We start from the raw sequence: 24880 nt of genomic DNA, 5'->3' as shown, positions 1-24880 counted from the left end.
TTACCGTAGAACTCGGATACCTTCACACTGGTTACTCACCCAAGAGATTATGGTGTATCACTACGTAGAATTTTGCTCTGCTTCCGGCATTCAATGCGTTATGTACTTGATAAATGATGATTTAATGAATTCCACTAACTTCCAACATCCATCTAAGTTATTGGTTATACTTTGTCATAACCAATGAGTCATTACCCTTGGTAATAATAATAATAGAGGGATCACAGATACGGGCAGATGATTGCACTTACGTTTATTTGGCACAATTCCATACACTGGACTTATAATTTGCATGGATAGGTCAGTCACTCACATTCACGCCACAGTACCGTAAGTTATAAGGGAGAGTTTGTCAACCTGGTGAATTAATCGTTTAGATCTATTAGGCCGGCCTGGAGTGCTCTTGTAGCAAACAGGCCCTCACCATTGATCACTTCCTTTACAGGATGTGTTAACTTGTCGCTGGACTTAACAAAAAAAAATCTCGGGGATTTGCACACACAGACCCGTAGCACTGGTAGGACTGTATGGCCCCTGATCTTAAGTCCGCGGAGCAGGAGGTCTTCTCTAGCCCAAGGTCTAAAGCCCACTGGCTAAATTGGTTTTTTTTTGAGGCGTGAAGTGATGAACAGTACACCACTGTCTCACTGGCCTGCCCCCCCCCCCTACATGTTCCAGTTATGGCTGGCCGGTTACCTTATCTCTACCGTAAACAAACATTTGGGATGGGTTGTGCGGGAGGCCCAACGCAACCCATGACACTGATACTTCTGCTGTACAATGTCAGGTGACGAGTACCATAAGTATTTACGAAATCCAAAGGAAATTGTAAACAGAATACATAAATAGTTTTCTATGAATAAGATGTCAACTGATGATGATACAGTGGTCACACACACACACACACACACACACACACACACACACTAGTATCAATGCCTCCAGGTGGTCTTGTGTCAAGAGATTGAGATGTCTTGATGTGCTTCAGTTTAGAAACTGAATTGAACCACCATGGGACAAAACGTTTTACCAATCTTGCTGGTAGCAGTATGAAATCTAGTATATTGCATAGTTTGGACTTACCAGATATTATACATGTGTTTGTATGTCAGAAAATCCGAAATTTTGTACTTAGATTGTGTAATATTATCATGTTGATTCTCTTACACATTATAAAGTATTCGTACTTTTCATTATACTCTGTTTATATATATATATATATATATATATATATATATATATATATGTATATATTCAGCATTCAGATGATTAAAATGTTAGTGTGCACTGTATCGAGTATAATATATAACATTATACATTAGCTGTTTGATTTTTTTTACTATACTTCCATCTCTGCAAAAAGAAAAAAAATCTTTGATTGTACGGGGAGTAACATGCAACAAGTATGAAAGTACCATAAGCGCCCTAACATTAATCCTTTCCCTGGGCCCTTTTATCCTTAGGTCACTGTTGACAGTCGTCGGTTTTAGGCCAAATACACTGAAGATAAAATTATCACTGGCATCAATAGCAATATAATATTTTTTTTTATTTTGTCACTCCTTTGTCTGTATTAGTCCCCAATACACGTGTTGATGAAAAGAAAGTGTAGACACGAGTTGGACTCTAGCCTGAGTGTGAATAGTCTTTTCATCTTTCTTTAATACAAATAATAAATAATATCTACTAATTGTTGCTATATTATAAAAAAAATCCTTTGTAATTATTCATTTGCATAAAATTGCATTATACCCTGTAAATTGAGATTTCCCGACGGCACGGACTAAAACGACTCCAATTATAAAATCATAAATGCACTGCACCCAATACCAAGAAACAAAGCAATAAAAAATTCCTGCTATAATTAATTAACCAATCCTTAGTCCATGATCCACCAACTCCACAACTCCACTACCAGGCTAACGTTAAGAGAGGAGAATTGAGTCACCAGGCATCTCACCCGTATTAACCCGATGATGTAACCGAGTGATCACCAACACTCACTCTCTCTCAGTGGCGAATATATATGATCATTTTAACACTTATTTTTCAAGTCAATTTTCTTTTAAGTTTCGATACAGTTTGACATTTAAATATTATTTTTTCCTTTGGCCCCACCGGACACTGCAGTAGGAGAGACCGCACCACCTGACACTATATCGGGGTTATAGATTCTTAGAAAACTAGAGATGTATTTGAATTATGAGTCCAAATTTAACTCCCATTGTGTACCTTATGAACATATTATTAACATATCCCCATAGAATCTAATGCTCTAATAATTATCATCAGGTGCACCATGCTAAATACTGAGACACATAAATGTTGGAGGTCGTCCAGTCTTTGTTTACTTACAGAAGGTCTTATGGTATCCAAGCCCGACCGATCCACTGGCTCAACGGTCTAACGTGGCTCGAGAGGCTGTTACGTGATCTGAAGGGTAAGCCGATATGTTATGTGTGGAGGGCTACAGATGGTACAGGAAGGATGGGGCAGCAGCATCTTTCAGGCTCTCGCTCAAAGGTTTTACATTCGAATTCATGTGCGGTAGCTGTCCAAGTGTCCCGGTTTCGGGTGATGGTCTCCCAGGTGCCAGTGTTAATGTGGGATCTTATTTAGGCTAACCTAAGGTGATTCCTTGTACCTGTTAAATTAAGACGTTCCCTCATTTGATATTGTATCTCCATCCAGCAGGTTAGATGGTGCTGGCTCTGACGCGAGTAAGGAAGTCAGTCAAGAAAATGAAAACGAGGGGTAGTGCTAGTATACATCCGATTTACCCCAGTTTGGTTGGGGAAAGACTTTGACTGGCTGCCACTATGTAGAGCACTGCCGCTTATGACGCCATGGAGATGCCTAACTATGATGATGAATTTTGGTGGGTATCCAAAGCACCAGATAGTCCTCCAAAGGGCTTCTTTGTTTACGGAGGCCAAAGGTCTTGTAAAGAATGATGTAGGCCATGTACTGGTTATAGCACTGGAGTCTATTCTACTGTATCTACAGTAATGGACAACAAAATTCATGCCAAATGTGCCGTAAAATGCTTCAGGGAGGAGTTTGTTCAAGAGGATGTGGTCTAAAATCTTGCAAGCTCTGGCCAACAGCGAGATAAGCGGTAATTGCTGCAAGCAATCAGAAGTCTCTCTTTCTCTCTCTCGACGATGGTGGCAGCTTTGATGTCCTGGTTACTTCTGCCCAGTCCTACACATTCTACATGACAGGGACGGTTGGTCAGTTGTTGTCCAGTGGCCTCGTTATGTTCATCTCGCTAAATAAAGAATTATCAACAAGAGTGAGCCTTGGGTAGTCTGCATATCCAAAAAGCGGTTTTTGGTTGGGCAGCGAAAGGTAATGTCTTTTTAGCACTGGAAGATGTCGTTTTGGTTCCTTAAGAGTGATGCCGATGATTTTTCCGAATATTTGTAAAATTTCTTTAAATTTCTAATCTAAAAATCCACTCATCATTTTCAGTCAATAAGTGCATATATTCACTAATTTTCAGCCAAATACTTTCAATCGTCGTCGAGCAATTTTGTTGACAAAGACAGAGACAGTACATAATGGTAAGAGAAATAAGCAACAAGTCATTCAACAGTATAGTGTACAAGTAATTTACCATCTTTCATAGTTAAAAGTAAATAAAGTTACACAGCACAGAGGCAGTGGTAAATTGGCATCTGCACATTGTGTCTGAAGGGAACGTAGAAACCACGTTACAAAAAATATTTTCTTAACCCCAAAAAACTATTACGAGTAGATATATGGAATCCTATGTATATATAGACCAAGAGAGGAATTTTATGATAGCTGAGAATCCTGTTATCCCGCTGGATACATGAATTAATATATAATGACTGAACATTTAAAATGCTTATCAAAGTAATAAAAATTTACTTTAATCCTCTTCACCACTGATAGGTTCGTTAGCCGCTTGGGCGGTCGGTCAGGTCTCTGTTACGCACTGTTGACAAGTACTGGGCATGCACTGGCTCCTGAATATATCTGAACATGCTCCAGTGTTGGTCAAGTCTGGTCTGGAAACAGCTCAGACTCGGTGCCGTTACAAAACTCCCTGGCAGGTTGTTCCAAGAATTTACATTTCTCACTCCGAAAAAGTTTGCCCTCACAGTTTTCTGGACTTGTGGCATGTCATTTATGAAACAAACAGACAACGGGTCCAATACACTACCCTGTGGTACCCCGCTATACACACACACACACACATTATATAAATATATGTGTATATTTATATATATATATATATATATATATATATATATATATATATATATATATATATATATATATATATATATATATATATATATATATATATATATATATATATATATATATATATATATATATACTGCATTATGTATATCCATCTGTATGTGGGTAGCGCTGTATAATCCCATATACATTAGTTACCCTTAAGCCACTTGCCGATAGTTTTCTTTGACCAAGGAAAGTTTTACTGTATTTTCAATCTAAACTTTTTTGAAACGCACAATTAAGAAACTTTGTATATACAAATTTTCATACACAATTACTTGCATATTTTTCTCATTTTCGCTTCTGATTGAACTGTTCATTTACCCGGGGAGTCGGTCACGTCTCTGTTCGCCACTCTTGTATGTACTGGCTCCAAAATGTATCTGTACCTTCGACTATGTTGGTCAAATTTGGTCTTGAATGAGCTAACACTCGGTGTCATCACATTCTCTGGCGAATTATTCCAGTTCATCAACCTGAGGCTGTGACCTCTCGTGGGACGGGCATTCGCCGGTTCCAGGTGCTGAGGTGCTTGTAAGTGAAACTCATCATAAGAACATAAGAACATAAGAAAGGAGGAAACTGCAGCGGCCCTAATGGCCCATACTAGGCAGTCCCGTTTACACCCAACCCCTATTGCTCATATATCCATCCAACCTATGTTTGAAGCTATCCAACGTATTCGAGTTAATGATGATGGATGTTTTGTAATGTTTGGGAATTTGTTCCATTCATCCACTACTCTAATTCCAAACCAATGTTCACCTATTTCGCTCCTAAATCAAAATTTGTCTAATTTAAAACCATTGTTACGAGTTCGCTCCTGGTTGGATAGTTTGAGTACCTTTGTTATGTCCCCTTTGTTTGGCCCTGACTTCCACTTATACACCTCAATCATATCGTCCTCACCCTACGTCTCTCGAGGGAGTGCAAATTAAGATGCTTTAACCTGTCTCTGTGTTCAAGGTTCCTAATGCCCGGGATTAGTCTTGTCATTCTCCTCTGAATTCTTTTTAGGGATTCTATATCCATTCTGTAATACGGTGACCAGAATTGAACTGCGTAATCCAAGTGAGGTCTCACAAGCGCAAGATATAGGTTTAGGATGACCTCTCTAGTCTTGTAACTAATACTCTTTTGTATGAACCCAAGTACTTTATTAGCCTTGTTTCTAGCAGTTACACATTGTTTACTTGGCTTAAGATTCCTACTTATCATTACACCCCAAATCTTTCTCACATTCGGATTTCTCTATAACATCGTTATTCATCTGATATCTGGTTTCTTTGTTTACATATCCTAGACTAAGTACTTTACATTTGCCCACATTGAATTTCATCTGCCATTCGAAATGTGCTTTTTTAGATCTTCCTGTAGTTTTACGGTGTCCTCGTCATATTTAATTACACGCCCTATTTTAGTGTCATCAGCAAATTTACTTATGTTGCTGTCTAGCCGATATCTATGTCGTTTATGTGACGTTACTCCAATCGGATTTAGTACCGCTCATGCTCACTCGCTGTTTCCTGTACTGTAACCACGCACTTATCCATTTTAGAATATTTCCTCTTATGCCATGAGCCTCCACTTTTCTTATTAGTCTTTCGTGGGGGACTCTGTCGATGGCTTTGCTAAAGTCAAGATATGCCACATCACAATCGTGTCCGTCGTCCACTGATTCGAAAACAGCTGAAAAGAATGTTAATAGATTAGTTAGACATGAACGCCCGCTTGTGAAGCCATGTTGGGAATCATTGATCAACTTGTGCCTCTCCGGGTGATTTCGAATAGAGTTTGAAATTATTGCTTCCAGTAATTTGCCTACAATTGATGTTAAGCTGATTGGACGGTAGTTAGAGGAGGATAGCGATCTAACTCCCTTCTTGAAAATCGGTATTACATTCGCCATCCTCCAGGATTCTGGTACTACACCCGTTTTTAAGGACAGGTTAAACAAATTTGCTAAGGGCATACTAGGCTCTTCCTTACATTCCTTTAATAATCTGGCAAATATCTCATGGGGACCTGGTGACTTATAGGCTTTAGCTTGTCTATTTGCTTACTAACATCGTTACTAGTCACCACTATCTCGCTTAATCTATTCTCTTCACTATCTCTGTATATAGTCGGTGCCTCGGGTATCATGTTTAATTTTTCGGTGGTGAAAATTTTTGAAAAATATTCATTCAGATTATTGCTCATTTCTCCCTCGTTATCAGTTAGCTCACCGGTATCCGACTGTATTGGTCCAATCTTTTCTCGTGTTTTAGTTTGATACATTTGAAAGAATCCCTTGGGGTTTGACTTCGCCTCCCTTGCTACCTTCAGTTCATTATTCCTCTTTGCTTTTCTTATCTCGGTCCTAACCCTACTGACCAATACCTTATAAAACTGTAATCTCGGAGGTAAACTTCACCACGATTTCTTCTTCTACCTATAGCCTTCCTTTGTCCAATAATATTCTTTAAATTATTATTTATCTATTTAGGGTCATTGTTGTCTGATCTGAGTTTTTTGCATGGTATGTTCTGCCTTTGTGCATTAAGTAACTCATTATCTAAATTGTTGTGGAACTCGTCAACCTCAGGTCTCGTGATTAGGTCATCCTCAACCATCATATTTTGTGAGGATATCGTTGTCAGGTCTCCAGGTAAAGTGAGGTCGCCCTCTGTGGGTACTGTGTGTGAGATCACCTAACGTGATACCCCTTCTCTTAGCTGTCTTTTCAACCTATCAAAGTTTGCCCTTCTGAATTCTGGGACTTTAATGGAATTTTCCTTGCGACTGCCATTAAATTCTAATTGAAATCTCTTTTCTTTGTGATCACTGTTCGCAAGCTCGTTTCCAACCTCGACATTATTAATGAGGTTTTCTCTGTTTGACAGAACTAAATCGAGTATATTATTACCCGGGGTGGGTTCGGTTATATGTTGACTTAGGAAACAGTCTTGAACTGCTTCGAGAAAATCTTCTTATTCTGAGTTACGTGTAAGGTCGATCTAATCTAATTGGCTAAAGTTAAAGTCGCCTACTATACAGACTTTGCTATGCCTGGATGCCCTGTGCATTTCATCCAAAATAAGTCACTCATTAACTCTATCAAGATTAGGAAGTCTATATATTATTCCTGTGATTAATTTTTCCCTACCATCGATTAATTCTATGCAAATTGTTTCTGTATTCAGTTCAGTTTTTATTTCCTTATTTATTTCACACTTCAGATTATCCCTGACATAGATTGCTACTCCGCCTCCTTTCCTAATCTGCCTATCGGTATGGAATAATTTGTAACCTGCAATTTAGTATTCGGCAGGTAACTCACTTGAGTCGAAGTTTATCCATGTTTCGGTGAATGCGATTACAGTATATCGATTTTTTCGGTACATACCAACGCCCTGATTTCATCCATTTTGTTTCTCATACTCCTACTGTTTGCATAGTAGACATTTAAATTAGTCGTGTTCTGAGTCCTCTCTTTGACGAGTTTAGGTTTTAACTCCCTTCCTAATTTAGTTTTGTCATCATTCCTAGCACTATTTCCCAGTAACCTTTCACTTTGTTTATCCGCTCCCACTGCAGTCTCCTCCACCTCCGTGACCATATGTTCCCCTCGCAGTTTAAAGACTTCCACATCTTTTGAACTGCCCTCTCGAGAGAGCCAGCCAGGGTTGCCACATTGGGTAAGGTACTAGAGAGCATTAAACGTGATGCTCTGATTGGAACATCACAGCATGAAAGCAGGAGTTAAAATATGATTGTGTTTGCATGCAGGTGTGAATTTGCAATATGCACATAGTACATGTTTTTGATTTGACTGTGTTGAGACTCAAAATATTCACTATCAATTATCAATACACCGATTTTTCAATACAAAATGATATGTAGACGAATCGTCTACATATGTTGTATTGAAAAAAAACAATATATATATATATATACATGTATATATATATATATATATATATATATATATATATATATATATATATATATATATATATATATATATATATATATATATATATATATATATATATATATATATATATATATATATATAAAAATGAGAAGTCACAAGAATCACTAAATGATCTTCAACAGCAGCAGAACGACAGAACACAACTCTCCAGCATAAACATCTCTAAAACACGTAACGTTGGTGAGAGGAGGCTGGTGGCCTGTGTAAGATCTCCCAGCCTCATTATTCTTGATAGTCTTGCTCTGGGCTATTTTAAAACTCCGTACTGTCTTGCTTCTACGACCTCTGTTTTATTTGGCCTATCAATTTATTTACCATATCGTCGCTTATCAGCTTACTAGCCGTTCCGGGGGTTAGTCTATTCTTTGTTATGACCCAAAGTTAATGTCGAGTGTTAGTGTTTGGTAGACTGTTCCCGAAGTCTACCACACTTTGTATGAAGTAGCACTACACTTCCTTATTATCGTTCAGGTTGACTATTTAGCGAGACTGAAACTCTGGCCTGTTATTTTGTAACGCTTGATGCCTTGAAGACCTGGTCTGAGGTTCCGTTCCCCGTACTGTACGCTTTATAGTCTTGACTATCTATGTGAGGTCCGCCATGCCGTGTCTAGTATCATTCCTAAGGCTCTCAGTCTGTTTGGAAGCTCAAGATGACGTATTCCAAGAATCTATCTAGTCGTCACGTGTTGCACTTGGTTGACCAACAAATATTTGTACCCCAAACAGGATGATCCGGGTAGTGTAGATAAGTACAGTACCAGTGTTATGACTTTTTATGTATACAAACAGACCCTTTTGACATGAGAGCTAAATGAAGATTTCTACATCAGATCAATCAGCTGGTTACAAAATTTTTTAAATCCTGATGAATGGGAGTTTATCATCGACGGCTATGATTAATATACGAACCTGTCTGAGAAAGCAAGATCTTAAAGAACAAGTTTCACCTTGTACCTTTAAAAGGATTACCAGTAAAATTTTCCTGTAACTTGGATCCTGAGTTTCCAGCTGTCATCGGGGGATATAATTCTGTACCTCAGTGCAGTACGGTGCCACATGCCACACATCTAAGGCTATTCTAGTTTTGTTTTACATTATCATATATACCATATACTAATGTTGGTCTATAACACACAAACACACATACAACAGCTAAAAGCAAGCAAACAAATAATCAAGAAAAAGGAATGTGATCTACAGTATTGTGGTAGCTATGATAATGGACCCCATACTGTACGCGGCCTGATAAAACTTTATCCTACCACTGTGGAGAGAGGTGTGACTCCGCCTTCTGGAAGTAATCTCTATAGTACGCACTACTGACGGAGGATAAGTGAGGGTGGGCACTACGTGGGGTGTTCAAATAGTACTCTAACAAGAGTGCTTGTCGAAGGTGACGGGAGGTGTTTAAAGGTATTAATGTGCTTGAATGGCCAGGCTCTTTAGGCACCGTCCACTAAGTCTTGGTTTCTACACTAAACAATATATTTATAAAATAATTTTAAGGATAATATTGTAATGGAAAAAATCTTGGATAGATCAGCATCTACTGAAGCCTCGGGGGGTTCAGTACCACACTGGCAGTTGAATGCTAAGAATTAGCCCTACAATATATCTTTATTTATTTTTTATGTGCACACTCACTAATATATATATATATATATATATATATATATATATATATATATATATATATATATATATATATATATATATATATATATATATATATATATATATATATATATATATATATAATATATATATAATTACGCTAAATAGGAATATACCGATTAGCGACAACTTTTAAATATTGTTTTTTAACTTCTGACCGGCCAAAAATGATGTATATAATCACAGTGCATATAATAAAGAGCTTCATACATAACACATGCTAACCTAACCTATTTTAGGTATAATTTAGCAGTATTATGACAGAAAACGCCATCATAAATAAAACAGAAAAAATTACCTTACATCAATTAATTTTCATTAAGTTGTAGCAATAAAAGCAAAAAATTATTCCGCTTTGGCTTTTCTAATCTTTACAGATAGACACACAAACATACACTGTATATGCTGTTATACCCATTTTAAAGTAGGGCCAGTAATTCTTTCTAGTGCAAATAATGTAGATACCTATGCAGATGTAATTTTACAGGAAAGTCTATAAATTAGTTAACAAACAATTTACTACAAATGAAACTTGTCCCACCTCGACTAAACTGGCTGACCAATATCATGTCATGTACCAATGTCGCTAATTTTCTTCACCATATGAAGAACTTAAAAACCCTTTCTGTACATCTTGCCAGTATGTACGAGCTGTAGGGAATGTTAGGGTTGAAGGTGTAGTAACATTTAGGCCTCGGGTTAGTGTGTCTACTGAACCAGTTTATGATTAGCCTGGAACTATTAACTGATCCAACTATCTAAACTGTGGGTAACAATAATCACTATGGACTAAGCAATACTAATCTTATAGTCCCGTATTAGAAGAGAGTGTTTACTAACCCCTTATGTACGGTGTCGCCTCTGGGCTGAATAAAATTGTCGGACGTTAACCAAATAAAATACTTAAATGGGGGTCCCGATAGTGAAGGAATTAATACTTCATTATAATAAAAACTGGAAGCATAAGTACACACACGTGAAGGTTCTGAACATTTTTTATTCAGCCCTAAAAGAAGTTATCTGATACAATTTAATGATTAATATTTTTTTTTAATAGAACTCGAGTTTTATTATACTTGGTGAACAACTCATTCATTGTTTGTTGTCCTATAAAACTATGGAGGTTAAAGTGTTCAAATGGGTCAGATTAATTAGTCTGTATATCATGTTACAACTTCATAAAACAGGACAACTGCTTACTGCTACCAGCTAATTTTATGGGCGGACTAAAAGAAAACTATAATGTAATGACTACTTTCTGTGATCTTCTTTTAAAAAAAACTTGTACAATTGACTCACACGGCCCAGTTTTATTGTTGCCTTCTAACCCTTGTCCAACACTCACATGATACCCGGGCACATAGATAAGTAAAACAGGAAAGATACAAACTGAAACAAAGGTAAAATTTGTATTCTGTTTTCTAGCACAGAGGAATTTTAAGTCATGATGAATATATTTTTATATCATTGTATGTATTTTAACTCCAGTATACGTGATACTTGAGGCAGCTATGATGATCCCAGACTAGTACTGTACATCAATTTAAACTTAAATGAAACTTTTAAGACGAAGTTGGTCTCGAGTTTTGTATGTGACCTAATATGTCTGCGTCAACGACATTTCTTTTAATCGCTTATAAAAATTGTGAGATGTTTTCTAGACCGATCCTCCGTCAACATACATACACTCACGATTAAAAAAAAGTCTTGTCGCCTCTACTGCTGTTCCACGAACCCCGGGATTCAGACTCGTGAGCCCAAAGCAACAGACGCGGGTGCATTATTCTATCCATAGATGCTTCGGATTCACGAGTCTATATCTCGGGGTTCGTGAAGCAGCAGTAGAGGCGACAGAACTTATAATCGTGAGTGTACACCAAAATAGGCATCTACACCTTTACTTGACTTATACCACATAGCCTTGTTTGTCTTAAGGTTTGCCACACTGCATCACTTAATGTCTAGTGAAGACAGTACAGTACCTGTATACAAAAACTAAATCTAAACCTTAACTAGACCAGACTTAAAGCTAACCTTGTGTAAATGTTAACTTACTGGTAATGTAGTGAATTAAGGCACACACCTAGCAATATCATTTCTTTTCATACATAAAATACTGGTGTGACGCCATGAAATACTAGTGTAACGCCATGAAATACTAATGTGACGCCATGAAATACTAGTGTGACGCCATGAAATACTAATGTGACGCCATGAAATACTAGTGTGACGCCATGAAATACTGGTATGACGTCATGAAATATTACCGTGACGTCATGAAATAATGGTGTGACATTATGAAATACTGGTGTGACTCAACAAGTGCTAAGTGCCATTTCAGAGCCCCCCTTAAATAATAATAATAATAATAATAATAATAATAATAATAATAATAATAATAATAATAATAATAATAATAATAATAATAATAATAATAATAATAATATTACGAATATTTGCACGAAATAAACAGGTAATGTTAAAAAAAATAGAAAAACTTATTCAAGATTACATGTATACATCACTGGCCCCTTCACTTTAAGGTTAAATGTGCGACTCCGCCAGTTAAAGCTGACCTTGTGTTCCCCTAAGCTGAGCTTCACCCTCTGTCAGTCGCCTCTTGTGGGTGGTGGCAGAAAAAGGCATAGAGTGGTCGAAGAGTCTCAGGCACAGCGTGATGAGACGGAGGAAGAGAAGAGAAGAGAAGAGGAACCAAATAGACATTATACCACCACTAAACATCCCTTGGCACCACACTGCTTATGATGCCACCAGCTCTTCCATCAAGAGAGAGAGAGAGAGAGATATTCGGATTTATCGTTAAGTCCACCGAGGCCTCAGGTCAGGCTCATGTCTCAGACCTTCTTCAGTTTAGAATCTCACAGGCTATTCATCGATTCCTAATAGGTTCTAAATGAAAGACTTAAGTATGAAATCTCACATCGCAGCCAATAGCAGAAGTGACTTGGCTTCCCACTATGTCTCCTTAAGTTAGGTTGTAAATTGGCAGGAACATCTAAGAGCCTAACCATTAAACCATTATACTCCCAGGGGTTCGAAGTTAGCTGGTTCACTGGGCAAGGAGTTAGTTGTAAAAAGCACTTACTCTGACTAAAAGCTGACTACTGTAGATACGTTTGTTCCTGGGAAAGTATGATTGACTCCATTTAAGGTAGTAAACAAATCATACAAATTACACTCATGGATAGTTCATCCGACCATAAAAACATATAAGCCCAATCGCAGATCTTACCGGTCACTCACTGAAGACCAGAAGGTCATCAAAGACTAAGTTGAAGGAATTTGGGAAAATAAAAATATGGCATGTAAGAAGTCAGGTTGAGGGAGGGGGGAGGGGGGGGGTGATAATTAGGTATTGAAGCAAAGTACAAGTACAGTACAGGGCAAAACAAGGACTGGCTCTCTCTTCTAATTCACCAGGTGTTCGGAAGAGGATGATATACCAAGATAATATTCTGGATTTCTAGCGCCTCAATAGAACATGGTAATATACAAAGATGCTTTTATTTGTATTTTATGCCTCTATAATAAAGAAATTAAACATGATTATCAATCTTACTAGTGACTTTGAATATGAACAAAAAAGTTTCAATATAGGAAGGAATGTAATTGTACTTGAAAACAGTTACACACCGAAAAGCAGGTAATGAGAAAGTGGCAGTAACTGTAGGAGTGAGAACGGCAATGTGTTAAAAATGTGCCCTGGATAATATAAACCTTTTTAAGAGTACTGTATAAGCTAATTGACAAATATATACATGAAGTACCTCTTTGTACTTCCTCTTCTGTAATATTATAAAGGCAGATGTTTCAGTGAGTTCTGCATCTTAAATTTATCCAATCCATTCTGTGTCTACACAAGATCATCCAAGAACTACATACACCAGGTAATAGTCGAGAACAGCATTGCACTGAAGAGAATCATAGGAAACAGTGTCGCCATTAAAACCAAACAGTTGAATTAGTAAGTAAAGTCGATCAGAACAACGTAGGCAGACTAACCAAAAGATAAAAGAATAACACGTGTGGCTGTGTGAGAGGTTGAGAAAAGAGGAAGGAAAGTACAGAACTATCAGGAAAATGAATCAAAAGGAGTAGGTTACACTTAAGAGGATAGACAGTGTTCTAGATAGCATACTGGAGACAGTTAAGGGTGCATGTGATGATAAAGTGAAGAGGTAGGCTTGTGTGGTGGAATAAAAACAGAAGATGCAGTTCAGGGATTTTGTTTTACTAGTACTGTATTAGGTTACACTAATACAAAGTAAAAGAAAAAGAGGTATTATTTTTATACTAACCCTCAAGTGTCGATCTATTTACATTTTTCGTTATGTTTCAGAAATATTTACAAAATAATATATCTACAATAACATATATCTAACACCCCTTCACCCACCTCCTCACCAGTTAAACTTGACCTTCGGCCAACAGATTGAGATTCATTGAGAAGCCACACTACTGTAGACCACCGGATGCCTAAGAATCTGGCCTATTCGACACACAACGATGCCTAACGGAACACGTTCAGTGGGTACTCTAGGTGGTCCAGTGGTAGCATTTATTTTTCCCTCGCTGTTTAATGGTTCGAGTACGCCCATGTGTGTGCTGTGAGAACTTAACCTTTACGACGAACGAAAACTTGTTGACATTTGGTACAGGTCTTCAGCATATCTCTATGTTCCCTCTGACTGTTTGCTAGTGCATTTCATAATTTTTCATTTCATAATGCTGAAAAAATCGGTAATAAAAATAACATCACTAGAAGCTTTATGAAATTTCAACCAAAATCTAACATTAAATTAGCTTAACCTAAAGAAATGTTCAAATGCATTTATAAACAAAGAAAATTTAATTACAGTGCTGGGAGAAAATTAAGTTATTCAGGTAGTAGGTAGTGGGCAGCTATCAAACAGGGAGGTACTACCACCAGGGAGGATATTGGAAGCATAATGCGTGGTCTAATGGTAGACCCTGCTGCCATATTGCATCACACAAATTGTGACCAAGTCCCAGGTTGCTGATCTGTCTTTCTGCCTCATTTACACACAGTTGCAGGGTCTCAATTGTTTCTCTTACTTTGACAACACAACATACATACTGTATATCGTTTCTCTCTCTTTATTTATTTGTTCTTTTTTGTATTTGATTATGGTTATTATTATTATTATTGTTTTATTTGTATTTATTTTTTTATTCGCTTCCCAGGCCCTGATGTGGGTTAGTGACCTGTGCCCGGGTGGGCTAATGTCCGTATAAAAAAAAAAAAAAAAAACATTGATGTAGCGAGGATTGCAAGGTTTTAAATATCTTGATGGGTGTTGAGGGAAAATATTGACTGCCCTTCGGATCTATGTCCAGACTTATGCTGTTTCTGATAGCCAGCTGAGAGTAACTGGCTAGGCTGCAGATACTTCACATCAAAGGTATATTGAGCATCATGCAAGACCAGTCACATATTTTAACAAAGTCAGTTGCATCTTCATCAGAGTTTTATTTTTTAGAGATAACAATACTCACTCGATATACAAATAAGTTTAATAACAGAAATACCTATTTTTTACACCCTAAAAACAGTCTGGTATTTAATAATCTAAATCTATCACAACTTCTGGATCACAAATATTTAGCATCTTATAATTACTACAAAACTTCTTTATCTCGTTTAAGTTTTTACAAGTTTTGAAACAATCACACTCAAGGTTCAAGTAGTTAAGCGAAGCACATGGTAGACTCAACCAAGAATATAATTTGTTCTATATTCTTTGGAATTTCAAGATGGATTGGTAAAAGTTATTTAATGTCAGCACAACCGAGGCTAAAAAAATGATTGATCTACACCCTAACGATGTCTTTTGCTGACAACTATACAGTATTCTGCACTACTGATAACTTAAATATATGGTTATCTCCTCTCTGCGTTAGTGTGTGTAAGTGTGCATTTTGGAATTATCTACTGATGTGTTGCCAAAACATACACTGTTGATTGTTTCCATTGAGTACAACTTCAATTTCACGACATTGCTATGTTAAGTAGCTTTGCATTGGAAATTTGTCCTATTCGTCGATGATTCGTAAGTTAAAGTGTTGAAACGTTTCCCCAAATAGAGCAGAGATTGATAGCTAAGTATGGTATACAATGAGCTTTAAGATCTAATTAATAAGAATCGTAAAATAAACTTCAAAATGCGTGACTATTATATAACTTTCATTTATACACAAACATCCTTATAATTTAGAATTCTCTGCAATTTTGATACAACTGACCTTGTCCACATGCTTAGAAACCATGCCAGTGATATAAAACCAAAACTTGATGGGAAGAACTTCAATAACGGTGTAAAGGACCCACCTGGTGATGGGGAGCTGGTGGCAGTGTAGCAGCCGCAGGACCAATGTCATTAATGAGCGTCTCCTTCTTCCCGTCTCGCAGTATAGTAGTGACGGTGCCCACAGGTGCCTGGGCGGAAATACCTGCCGCGCCTGAAGCAGGTACAGGTGACTTGGTACCACTAAGGGAAATAGTGGGCGCAGGCGAGGGAGTGGAGCCTACTGAGGGCTGAGCCACCAGGTACTCATGTCGCTGGATGGCGCTTTCCCCTACGCCACTTACGATCATCCGTGTGGCAGTGGCGGACGGCTTCCGGGGGGACGACGTGCCTGCAAATACAAATTTGTTTTCCTTTATACTGTCAACAAGACTTCGCTTCGCTATATAATATCCTGGTCATTCAGTTATCATTAGAATCTGATTGCTAACCCAAATAATTGTAATCTACACAGTGGAACACTGGCACTGGCAAGATGTGTATTAAACATAGTTCTGTACCAAGGGTGACCAGCAGGCAACCTTCATCCTCATCTCTAGCAGCCTGGGAAATACTATCAAGAGTTTGCCAGAGTTTATGACGGGAATTTTAAAGTTTGTAAATACACTGAGTCATCACTGATCATGTTCGCTATTAAGAGAATTATCAAGAGAGCCTCTTTGTCTGAAGGTCTGTAGGTCTCTCTGAGAGGGACAAACAGGTTTTACTGACACGATTACAGAAAGGAGAACATTGGGCCGAATTATGTGGCACAGAACACTGACTAAGGATCTGGTAACCTGCAGGAGTTATGATAGTCTTCTCTTACACGGTCTTCATGTCATGCAAAACGTTGTCTCATTATTTCATGGAGGTAATGACTCCTATCGCTTTATGATTCCCAAAAACTGAAGACAAAAATTACTGTAAAGTTTTGAATGTAAATAAAACAAAAATGTCTAAGCAGTTGAATAGGAATAATAAAAATCATTGTCCTAAAATATGTTGAAAATATGATCGATGGAATTTACAAGTCGACTAATTTAGATGATAAATTGTGAACCGTAATTCTTTCGGAGCTGGACATAACTTTTGTCACTTAGGCCAGCTTGTAGTCACTTTCAGAGAACAGTGCGCGGTAATAACTCGTTTGTCATGGTCAGTACCAAGAGGTTATTTAAGGATTTATTAGTTAAAATACGTCAATTTTATTTATATAACTGTGGCATGTTATTGGAGATTGGCCACTGTTGGATTTACAGAATGCATCCATACTTTCATATATTTATTTTGTTATATCGGAAAGTCAGAAATTTTATTGATTGAGAATTAGAATATGCAACAACATTATTCATAATAATCGAGGGAAAAACTTTAAAGACACATCTTCCTCTAATTAATGAGAGTATTAAGTACAACACTGTATCTCTTGATTATCTTCAATAACATGAGTCGGGGGCAGTAACATGCACTAGAGAATGGAACAAGATTTATGTGTGAAATCAAATAACTCGTGTTAATATTTCCTAATACTGTATAACATTTAAGGTGCAAACACTGGCGAAGACAACACCAATACAACATAGATTCTCTGAGTCTATAAGCATATAAGAATACAGTATACAAATATATCGATATAATTTATAACATCCATTAGAAAGGCGACTCAAGAATGTCAATGGTTGCTGCAAACACATACGTTCAGATTTACTCCACTTTAATCATTCCTATAGCTGTAAGGACAACTATACTGCTGACAATCACTTCAGCATAATTCTTTTTCCTAATATGGAATGAAGATGAAAAATTATATCTTAACAAACAGGAGATTACAGTAATTACTTGAGAGTTGATGGTGGTACCTCAAGGTGAGTCACTGTTTTTGTCATTGAAATAAGACCGTTGGCAGTGTTTCAGAATCCTAGCAACAACTTCTTTCAATCCTTGTTTGAGCTCCTGATAACGCACACTTTCAGCAAATCTGCTCTCTCACAGCCGCACAAATCATAATGACTGCATTTAAACTGTATTTATGTCCGTTAATTGTAATTTCCGGACATCTTCCTCTATACAATATTCCGGGAATATCAATAATCTATCATATCATATGTGATTTTTGAGCACAGTTTCAGCTTCAAACAATCTGGTATTCGTACCACTAGATGCATGGGAAGTTAACCTTCGTTTGTACCTAAAGTATATCCTTACGTCAGCAAGGAAATGAGTGAATAAGCCAGAGACACAAACTTGACATATTATCCACAATTTCGGAGTTTAACGGCAACTTTTGAGGTATTGGACAAATTTACTCTCTCTCTTAAGGCCTCTGTAGACGTTTTAACGGTAGGAAACATCTTAGATACACACACACTTGGGGTATATGATATGGGAAACTCAAATTCCTCACAGCCCTGTTTTGTAATCCTTTGTGTACTGAAATTTTCGTCTCAACCTTCAGCGAGTGTTTTTTCTTCATGAAATGGTCAAGGGACATCTTTGGTGCCCTTAAGGAGCTTTAGCAACTTAGACATCATCAGTTAAGGCTCCAACAAGGATAGGTTTAAAGTTTGTACTCTACCGGAGCAAACATTTCTGTTTACTTCTGTGTCAAGCAGTCATGTTAGACCTGACACTCAGCACCTTGAGTCTTGGCGAGTTCTAATAGAATGAAGAGCTTTCAATAATTTTGTAAGCTGAAATAAAAAAGAAACCTTCCTAATTTTCTGCTGTTGGGATAAGCCAAAAGGTGAATATAAATATGAAGACTTTGTAAGAGAAAATGAAAAATGGAATAATATCAGATTCTGTATACGGTGAATGATTGTCGTTTAATAATGGCAGATCGTATTTGATTGATAAGATATAAAAGGCAAGAGTTCTTAAGTTTAGTAGTCGAGGGAAAGCAGGAGCTTCACAACCCACCCTCGAGTTACCAGCAGCCACACAGTAACTGATCGAGTTTTGTGTATGTAAGGGTAAGGGAAACAGCCAGTTTTTGAGAAGTTTTGTCTGCCATGTCTTCTTGATAATAGTTAGCTCAAAAATAAGTATGGGCCTCCTTACATACCCGCTGGTCTCATCACCCGCAGGGCAAAATTAATATTTAAAATTACTAGTATATTGACCATAACCTCTTTCAATCCTTGTTTGAGCTCCTGATAACGCACTCTTTCAGCATGTCTGCTCTCCCACAGCCTCATAAATCATAAGGACTGCTTTTATACTGTATTTATGTCCGTTTAGTGCAATTTCCGGACATATTCCTCTTCACGGTATTCCGGAAATATCAATAATGTATCATAATCGTGTTGAGGCCAACCTCCGACAGGTCTTTGGTCTCTTACGAGATAATTGGATAATTTCCATCTATTCAACAGGTGGATTATACAGGCATCGCCTCCTTCCTTGAGGATAGGACAGATGAACATACTGTATTGTACAGTTTATTGGTGATGAATTTCAGTTAGATTGTTATGACATGGATAAAGGCTCTACCCACGATAAAATACTGCCACCAGTTAAAATTATTTGTCTGTGTCATGACATTCTTTTCTTATAACTTTCATTTTCCTGTCTTTTCGCTTCTCTTGGTTTTTCCTTCACTGTTCTCTGAAATCAACATTGTTTCTGAAAACTTTGCTGATATTTTGCTATTATATTAAAGACAAGTAAAACCAAGAGTCCTTATGCACAATTGTAAGCAAAATTTTCCGACCAATTGAGGTCACTCCACCCTGTGATGATGACGAATACCTACAGAAACTTAAACCGTAGCCTAACATTATCTGTTCATTAATCTGCCCAGCATGAAACAGGTCTTATTAGTAAACAAACAATAAAAAATCCTTGAAAGCTGAAAAAAATAAACCAATAAGAAGCATTTTATGTAATACAATATGCCAAAGCAAGATAAATCAACATCACAAAGACAAACACAACAAAACGTCACTACTTCGACAGTTGATAACTTTTCATTTAGTGAAGCTAGAAACATGAAGTCTTCAGAAAAAGATATGACCATTGTTTTTATAACAATTGCTTTGAAGCGTGTTCTAGGCGACCGAATTGAAGTCGATGACACAAGTTCCACATCGCCACCAGATATTCCTGACCCGTTTTATTTTCCCTTTGTTGATGACGAATCCATGTCCTGAACCTTCGACGCACCTGTGTCATCGACTTCAATTCGGCCAACCACAACAGTCGAGGTCTTCAACTTAGCATAAACAGTTTAAGTCTGGACAGGAGAAATGGTATTAATAAAAAACACTATGGTCAGTGAAACTTGAGTACTGTACTTGTGCCATCTTTTGCTGAGGAGTTCATAGTTATATTCACCTCATGAAACAATGCGAACGGTTGAAGTAAAATCGTGTTTTATGGACAACCTGCATTAATATTACTGGTAGACGTGATGATGGTTATCTCCTCATCCCAAGCTTTATCTAATTTATTGTTTTAAACTCCTGTGGAAGGTAAACAGACACACCCTAGAATGTATACATGAAATAAGTTTGATCACAATCGAAGCTAATTCTGAACATTATCTCTTTTGCTGTAATGTAGAGCCTTGAAGCATTACAATGCCAGCGGCTTATCTTGGACAAATATGGTCCAGAATATAACATTACCACATGGATAGTTACAGCTAACTATGATTTGTATTATAGAAGCAACAATAAGAGAGAATTCAAAAGATACAGAGATTCTCTCACACGTGAAGGATACACACAATTATAATGAAGAATAATTAGAAGAAGCACAGTACGAAATAGAAATGTGATTAAGCAATTGTAAGAAAATATTGATTATTTTTTTAAGCAAGTGACAGCCTAAGTGACAGTACTAACACCAACCCATACAGCTGTCACCCGCTATGCTATAATCTTACATTGTTCAGGGATGATAAGGCTTTTAGTTGCTGAAGCCCTTCCCCCAAAAATCATTAACAAATAACTTTAATTAGTCTTTTTTAAACAGGTTAATATTTAGAGTACTATAATTACTTTTTAAAAGATACTTGGAATTACCGTTTCTGCTAAAAAAAATAGGATATACGAGTACTTTCACAGACAACTGATTAGGGAAGATAAACTGTATATAAGATACAGTCACCCAGGCCATTGTGTGTAGTGAATACAGTATAAGCCACTGGCAAACTAACTGTGGGACTTCAAATATAAAGTGACTGGCAAGATTTTATGTCATGCCATTTGTTATTTGGGAACACTTCTGAATGTGTTAAACCTTGATAAATAGCTTTCACTTTCAGCGGTTTACAGGTATACAGTATATATATTAAGCAGGTACAAATGAAGAAATAAACTTAAACTTAAGAAATAACAATGTCACAAATAATACAAATAAGATTAAAAGAATTAGATATGGAGTATAATCTTTTACCTTCATTCTACATTTGCATATACTGTATTGGGATTAATGATCATGTCGAATTAAATGCACCACTTAACACTGTTTCTCGTATTTACAATCAGATAAACAAGGCAAAACCTACAGTAGATAAAAAACTCTCACAGTAGTAGATTCCTTTCAAACGCAATTCACAAACAGTGTGGTATCATCCATGGTAAATTCGTCGTACATGATCTAATGTTTTAATTTTCGGCCCAATGTATGGTATATAAACACGGAAGTGTGTTTGGCAAAGTGAACATTATCTCCAGATCATGAATGACTCTCTTTAAATCTTCACTGGCTTGACAATCTACTCTTTTGCTGATAGAGATGTAAAATAAGACTGCGTACATGGTTGGTCTGCACTGTTGTTTTCTTGGTTGTTGACAAAATGTACTTCATATGATTGCGTGTATTATTTCAGACTGAAGTGACTTTTGTGACAACTGAAAAAACCTGGTATAGGTTTGAGGAGTACTGTAATGTACTGTGGTTACTTGTGTGACCAACTGTGAAAAACCAGAGAATCAGGTGTACATCCTCCCCCTGCCACCCATTACTTACAATATAATGATATACAGTATTACAATTACTATATGACCTGGCATAATTATAGCCCTGAACAGTGACCTATCATAGTTATATATCCTCTCAAGAGTAGTCTATTGTGGCTATGGCGTTGATCCATGACTGTGGTAAGACAAAAAAAGGTAAACATCATTGTGCTTCTAATTATAGTCTACCTTTAATGTGTCCCCCTTGTGGTAACTCACCGTAGTTGCAAGGCTTCCGGTTGTGACCTTCCATGACAGTGGCTCTCTATATCCCACCAAAGTCAAGTAATATTATGATGACCTTCCACAGATGCCTACCTACAGTAGCTGCTGAACAAAGTTGTGATCTCTCATAGTAAACTATCATAGTTACGGTTCACAAAGGGCAGCCTAAAGTAATAATGGCCTCTGATACCAAATTTACATAACACTGACTTTTAAGATGATATCCTAATACTGAATACACCCAGAGACACACCTGATAATGGCTGGTGGTGATGGTGGTCTGCTGTGGCGCCTGGCAACGACCTAACATACAGTACTGACAGACCTTGGAAGATGTCTACCACCGCTGACCGAGGCTGCTGGTGGTGACTGATAATGATCCGCGGCAATAAACCCCAACTACCGTACCTGTGGCCCTCTAGTAGTGACCTACCGTACCTGTGGCCCTCTAGTGGTGACCTACCGTACCTGTGGCCCTCTAGTAGCGACATACCGTACCTGTGGCCCTCTAGTGGTGACCTACCATAACGGTGGCCCTCTAGTAGTGACCTACCGTACCTGTGGCCCTCTAGTGGTGATCTACCATACCTGTGGCCCTCTAGTGGTGATTACCATACCTGTGGCCCTCTAGTGGTGACCTATCATACATGTGGCCCTCTAGTGGTGATCTACCATACCTGTGGTCCTCTAGTGGTGACCTACCGTACCTCTGGCCCTCTAGTGATGACCTACCGTACCTGTGGCCCTCTAGTGATGACCTACTGCACCTGATGCCCTAGTGGTGACCTACCATACCTGTGACCCTCTAGTGGTAACTTACCATACTTGTGGCCCTCTAGTGGTGACCTCCCATACCTGTGGCCCTCTGGTGATGACTTACCATACCTGTGGCCTGGTGACCTACCATACCTGTGGCTCTCTAGTGGTGACCTACCGTACCTGTGGCCCTCTAGTGATGAACTACCGTACCTGCGGCCCTCTAGTGATGACCGATTGCAACTGAGGCCATCTAGTGGTGACCTACCATACCTGTGGCCCTCTGGTGGTGACCTACCTGTGGCCCTCTAGTGGTGACCTGCCTGTGGCCCTCTGGTGGTGACCTACCACCTGTAGCCTCTAGTGATGACCTACCGTACCTGTGGCCCTAGTGGTAACCTACCGTATCTGTGGCCCTCTGGTGGTGACCTACCATACCTGTGGCCCTCTGGTGGTGATCTACCATACCTGTGGCCCTCTAGTGGTGACCTTACGTATCTGTGGCCCTCTAGTGTGATCTACCATACCTGTGCTCTCTAGTGGTGACCTATCATACATGTGGCCCTCTAGTGGTGATCTACCATACCTGTGGCCCTCTAGTGGTAACCTATCATACCTGTGACCCTCTGGTGACCTACCAAACCTGTGGCCCTCTGGTGGTGACCTACTATACCTGTGGCCCTCTAGTGGTGACTTAACTATACCTCTGGCCTCTAGTGATGCCGTACCATACCTTTGGCCCTTTAGTGATGCCCTACCATACCTGTGGCCCTAGTGGTGACCTATCATACCTCTGGCCCTCAAGTGATGACCTACCGTACCTGTGGCCCTCTAGTGATGACCTACCTTACCTGTGGCCCTCTAGTGATGACTTACCTTACCTGTGGCCCTCTAGTGATGACCTACTGCCCGTGGCCCTCTAGTGATAACCTACCGTACCTGTGGCCCTCTAGTGGTGACCTACCGTACCTCTGGCCCTCAAGTGATGACCTACCGTACCTGTGGCCTTCTAGTGATGACCTACCTTACCTGTGGCCCTCTAGTGATGACCTACTGTACCTGTGGCCTTCTAGTGATGACCTACCATACCTCTGGCCCTCAAGTGATGTCCTACCGTACCTGTGGCCTTCTAGTGATGACTTACCTTACTTGTGGCCCTCTAGTGGTGACCTACCGTACCAAAGGCCCTCTAATAATGACCGACTGCACCTGCGGCATTCTAGTGGTGACCTACCATACCTGTGGCCCTCTAGTGGTGACCTACCATACCTGTGGCCCTCTAGTGGTGACCTACCATACCTGTAGCCCTCTAGTGATGACCTACCGTACCTGTGGCCCTCTAGTGATGACCTACTGCACCTGAGGCCCTCTAGTGGTGAATTACCATACCTGTGGCCCTCTAGTGATGATCTATCATACCTGTGGCCCTCTAGTGATGATCTACCATACCTGTGGTTCTCTTTTGATGACCTACCATACTTGTGGCCCTCTAGTGATGACCTACCGTACCTGTGGTCCTCCAGTGATGACCTACCGTACCTGTGACCCTCTAGTGGTGACCTACCATACTTGTGACCTTCTAGTGGTGACCGACCATACCTGTGACCCTCTAGTGATGACCTACCATACTTGTGGCCCTCTAGTGGTGATCTACCACCTGTGGCCCTCTA

General features: G+C 38.6%; 1 protein-coding gene across 6 annotated transcripts in view; it reads right to left on the bottom strand.

Moving 5' to 3' along the window:
• LOC121871795 overlaps positions 1 to 24880 on the bottom strand; it is a 127320-nt gene that overhangs the window by 29863 nt on the left and 72577 nt on the right. For all 6 annotated transcript variants that reach the window (XM_042374285.1, XM_042374284.1, XM_042374282.1 and 3 more), the window contains one exon: positions 16305 to 16612. In XM_042374285.1, coding sequence (XP_042230219.1) covers positions 16305 to 16612 — 308 coding nt within the window. The remainder of the gene's footprint in view (positions 1 to 16304; positions 16613 to 24880) is intronic.

Source organism: Homarus americanus, unplaced genomic scaffold (genome assembly GCF_018991925.1).
Source record: "Homarus americanus isolate GMGI-L3 unplaced genomic scaffold, GMGI_Hamer_2.0 scaffold39675, whole genome shotgun sequence".
Taxonomy (NCBI): Eukaryota; Metazoa; Arthropoda; class Malacostraca; order Decapoda; family Nephropidae; genus Homarus; species Homarus americanus.
Note: the sequence above shows the minus strand (reverse complement) of the source record. Positions and strands in the feature narration are given on the sequence as shown.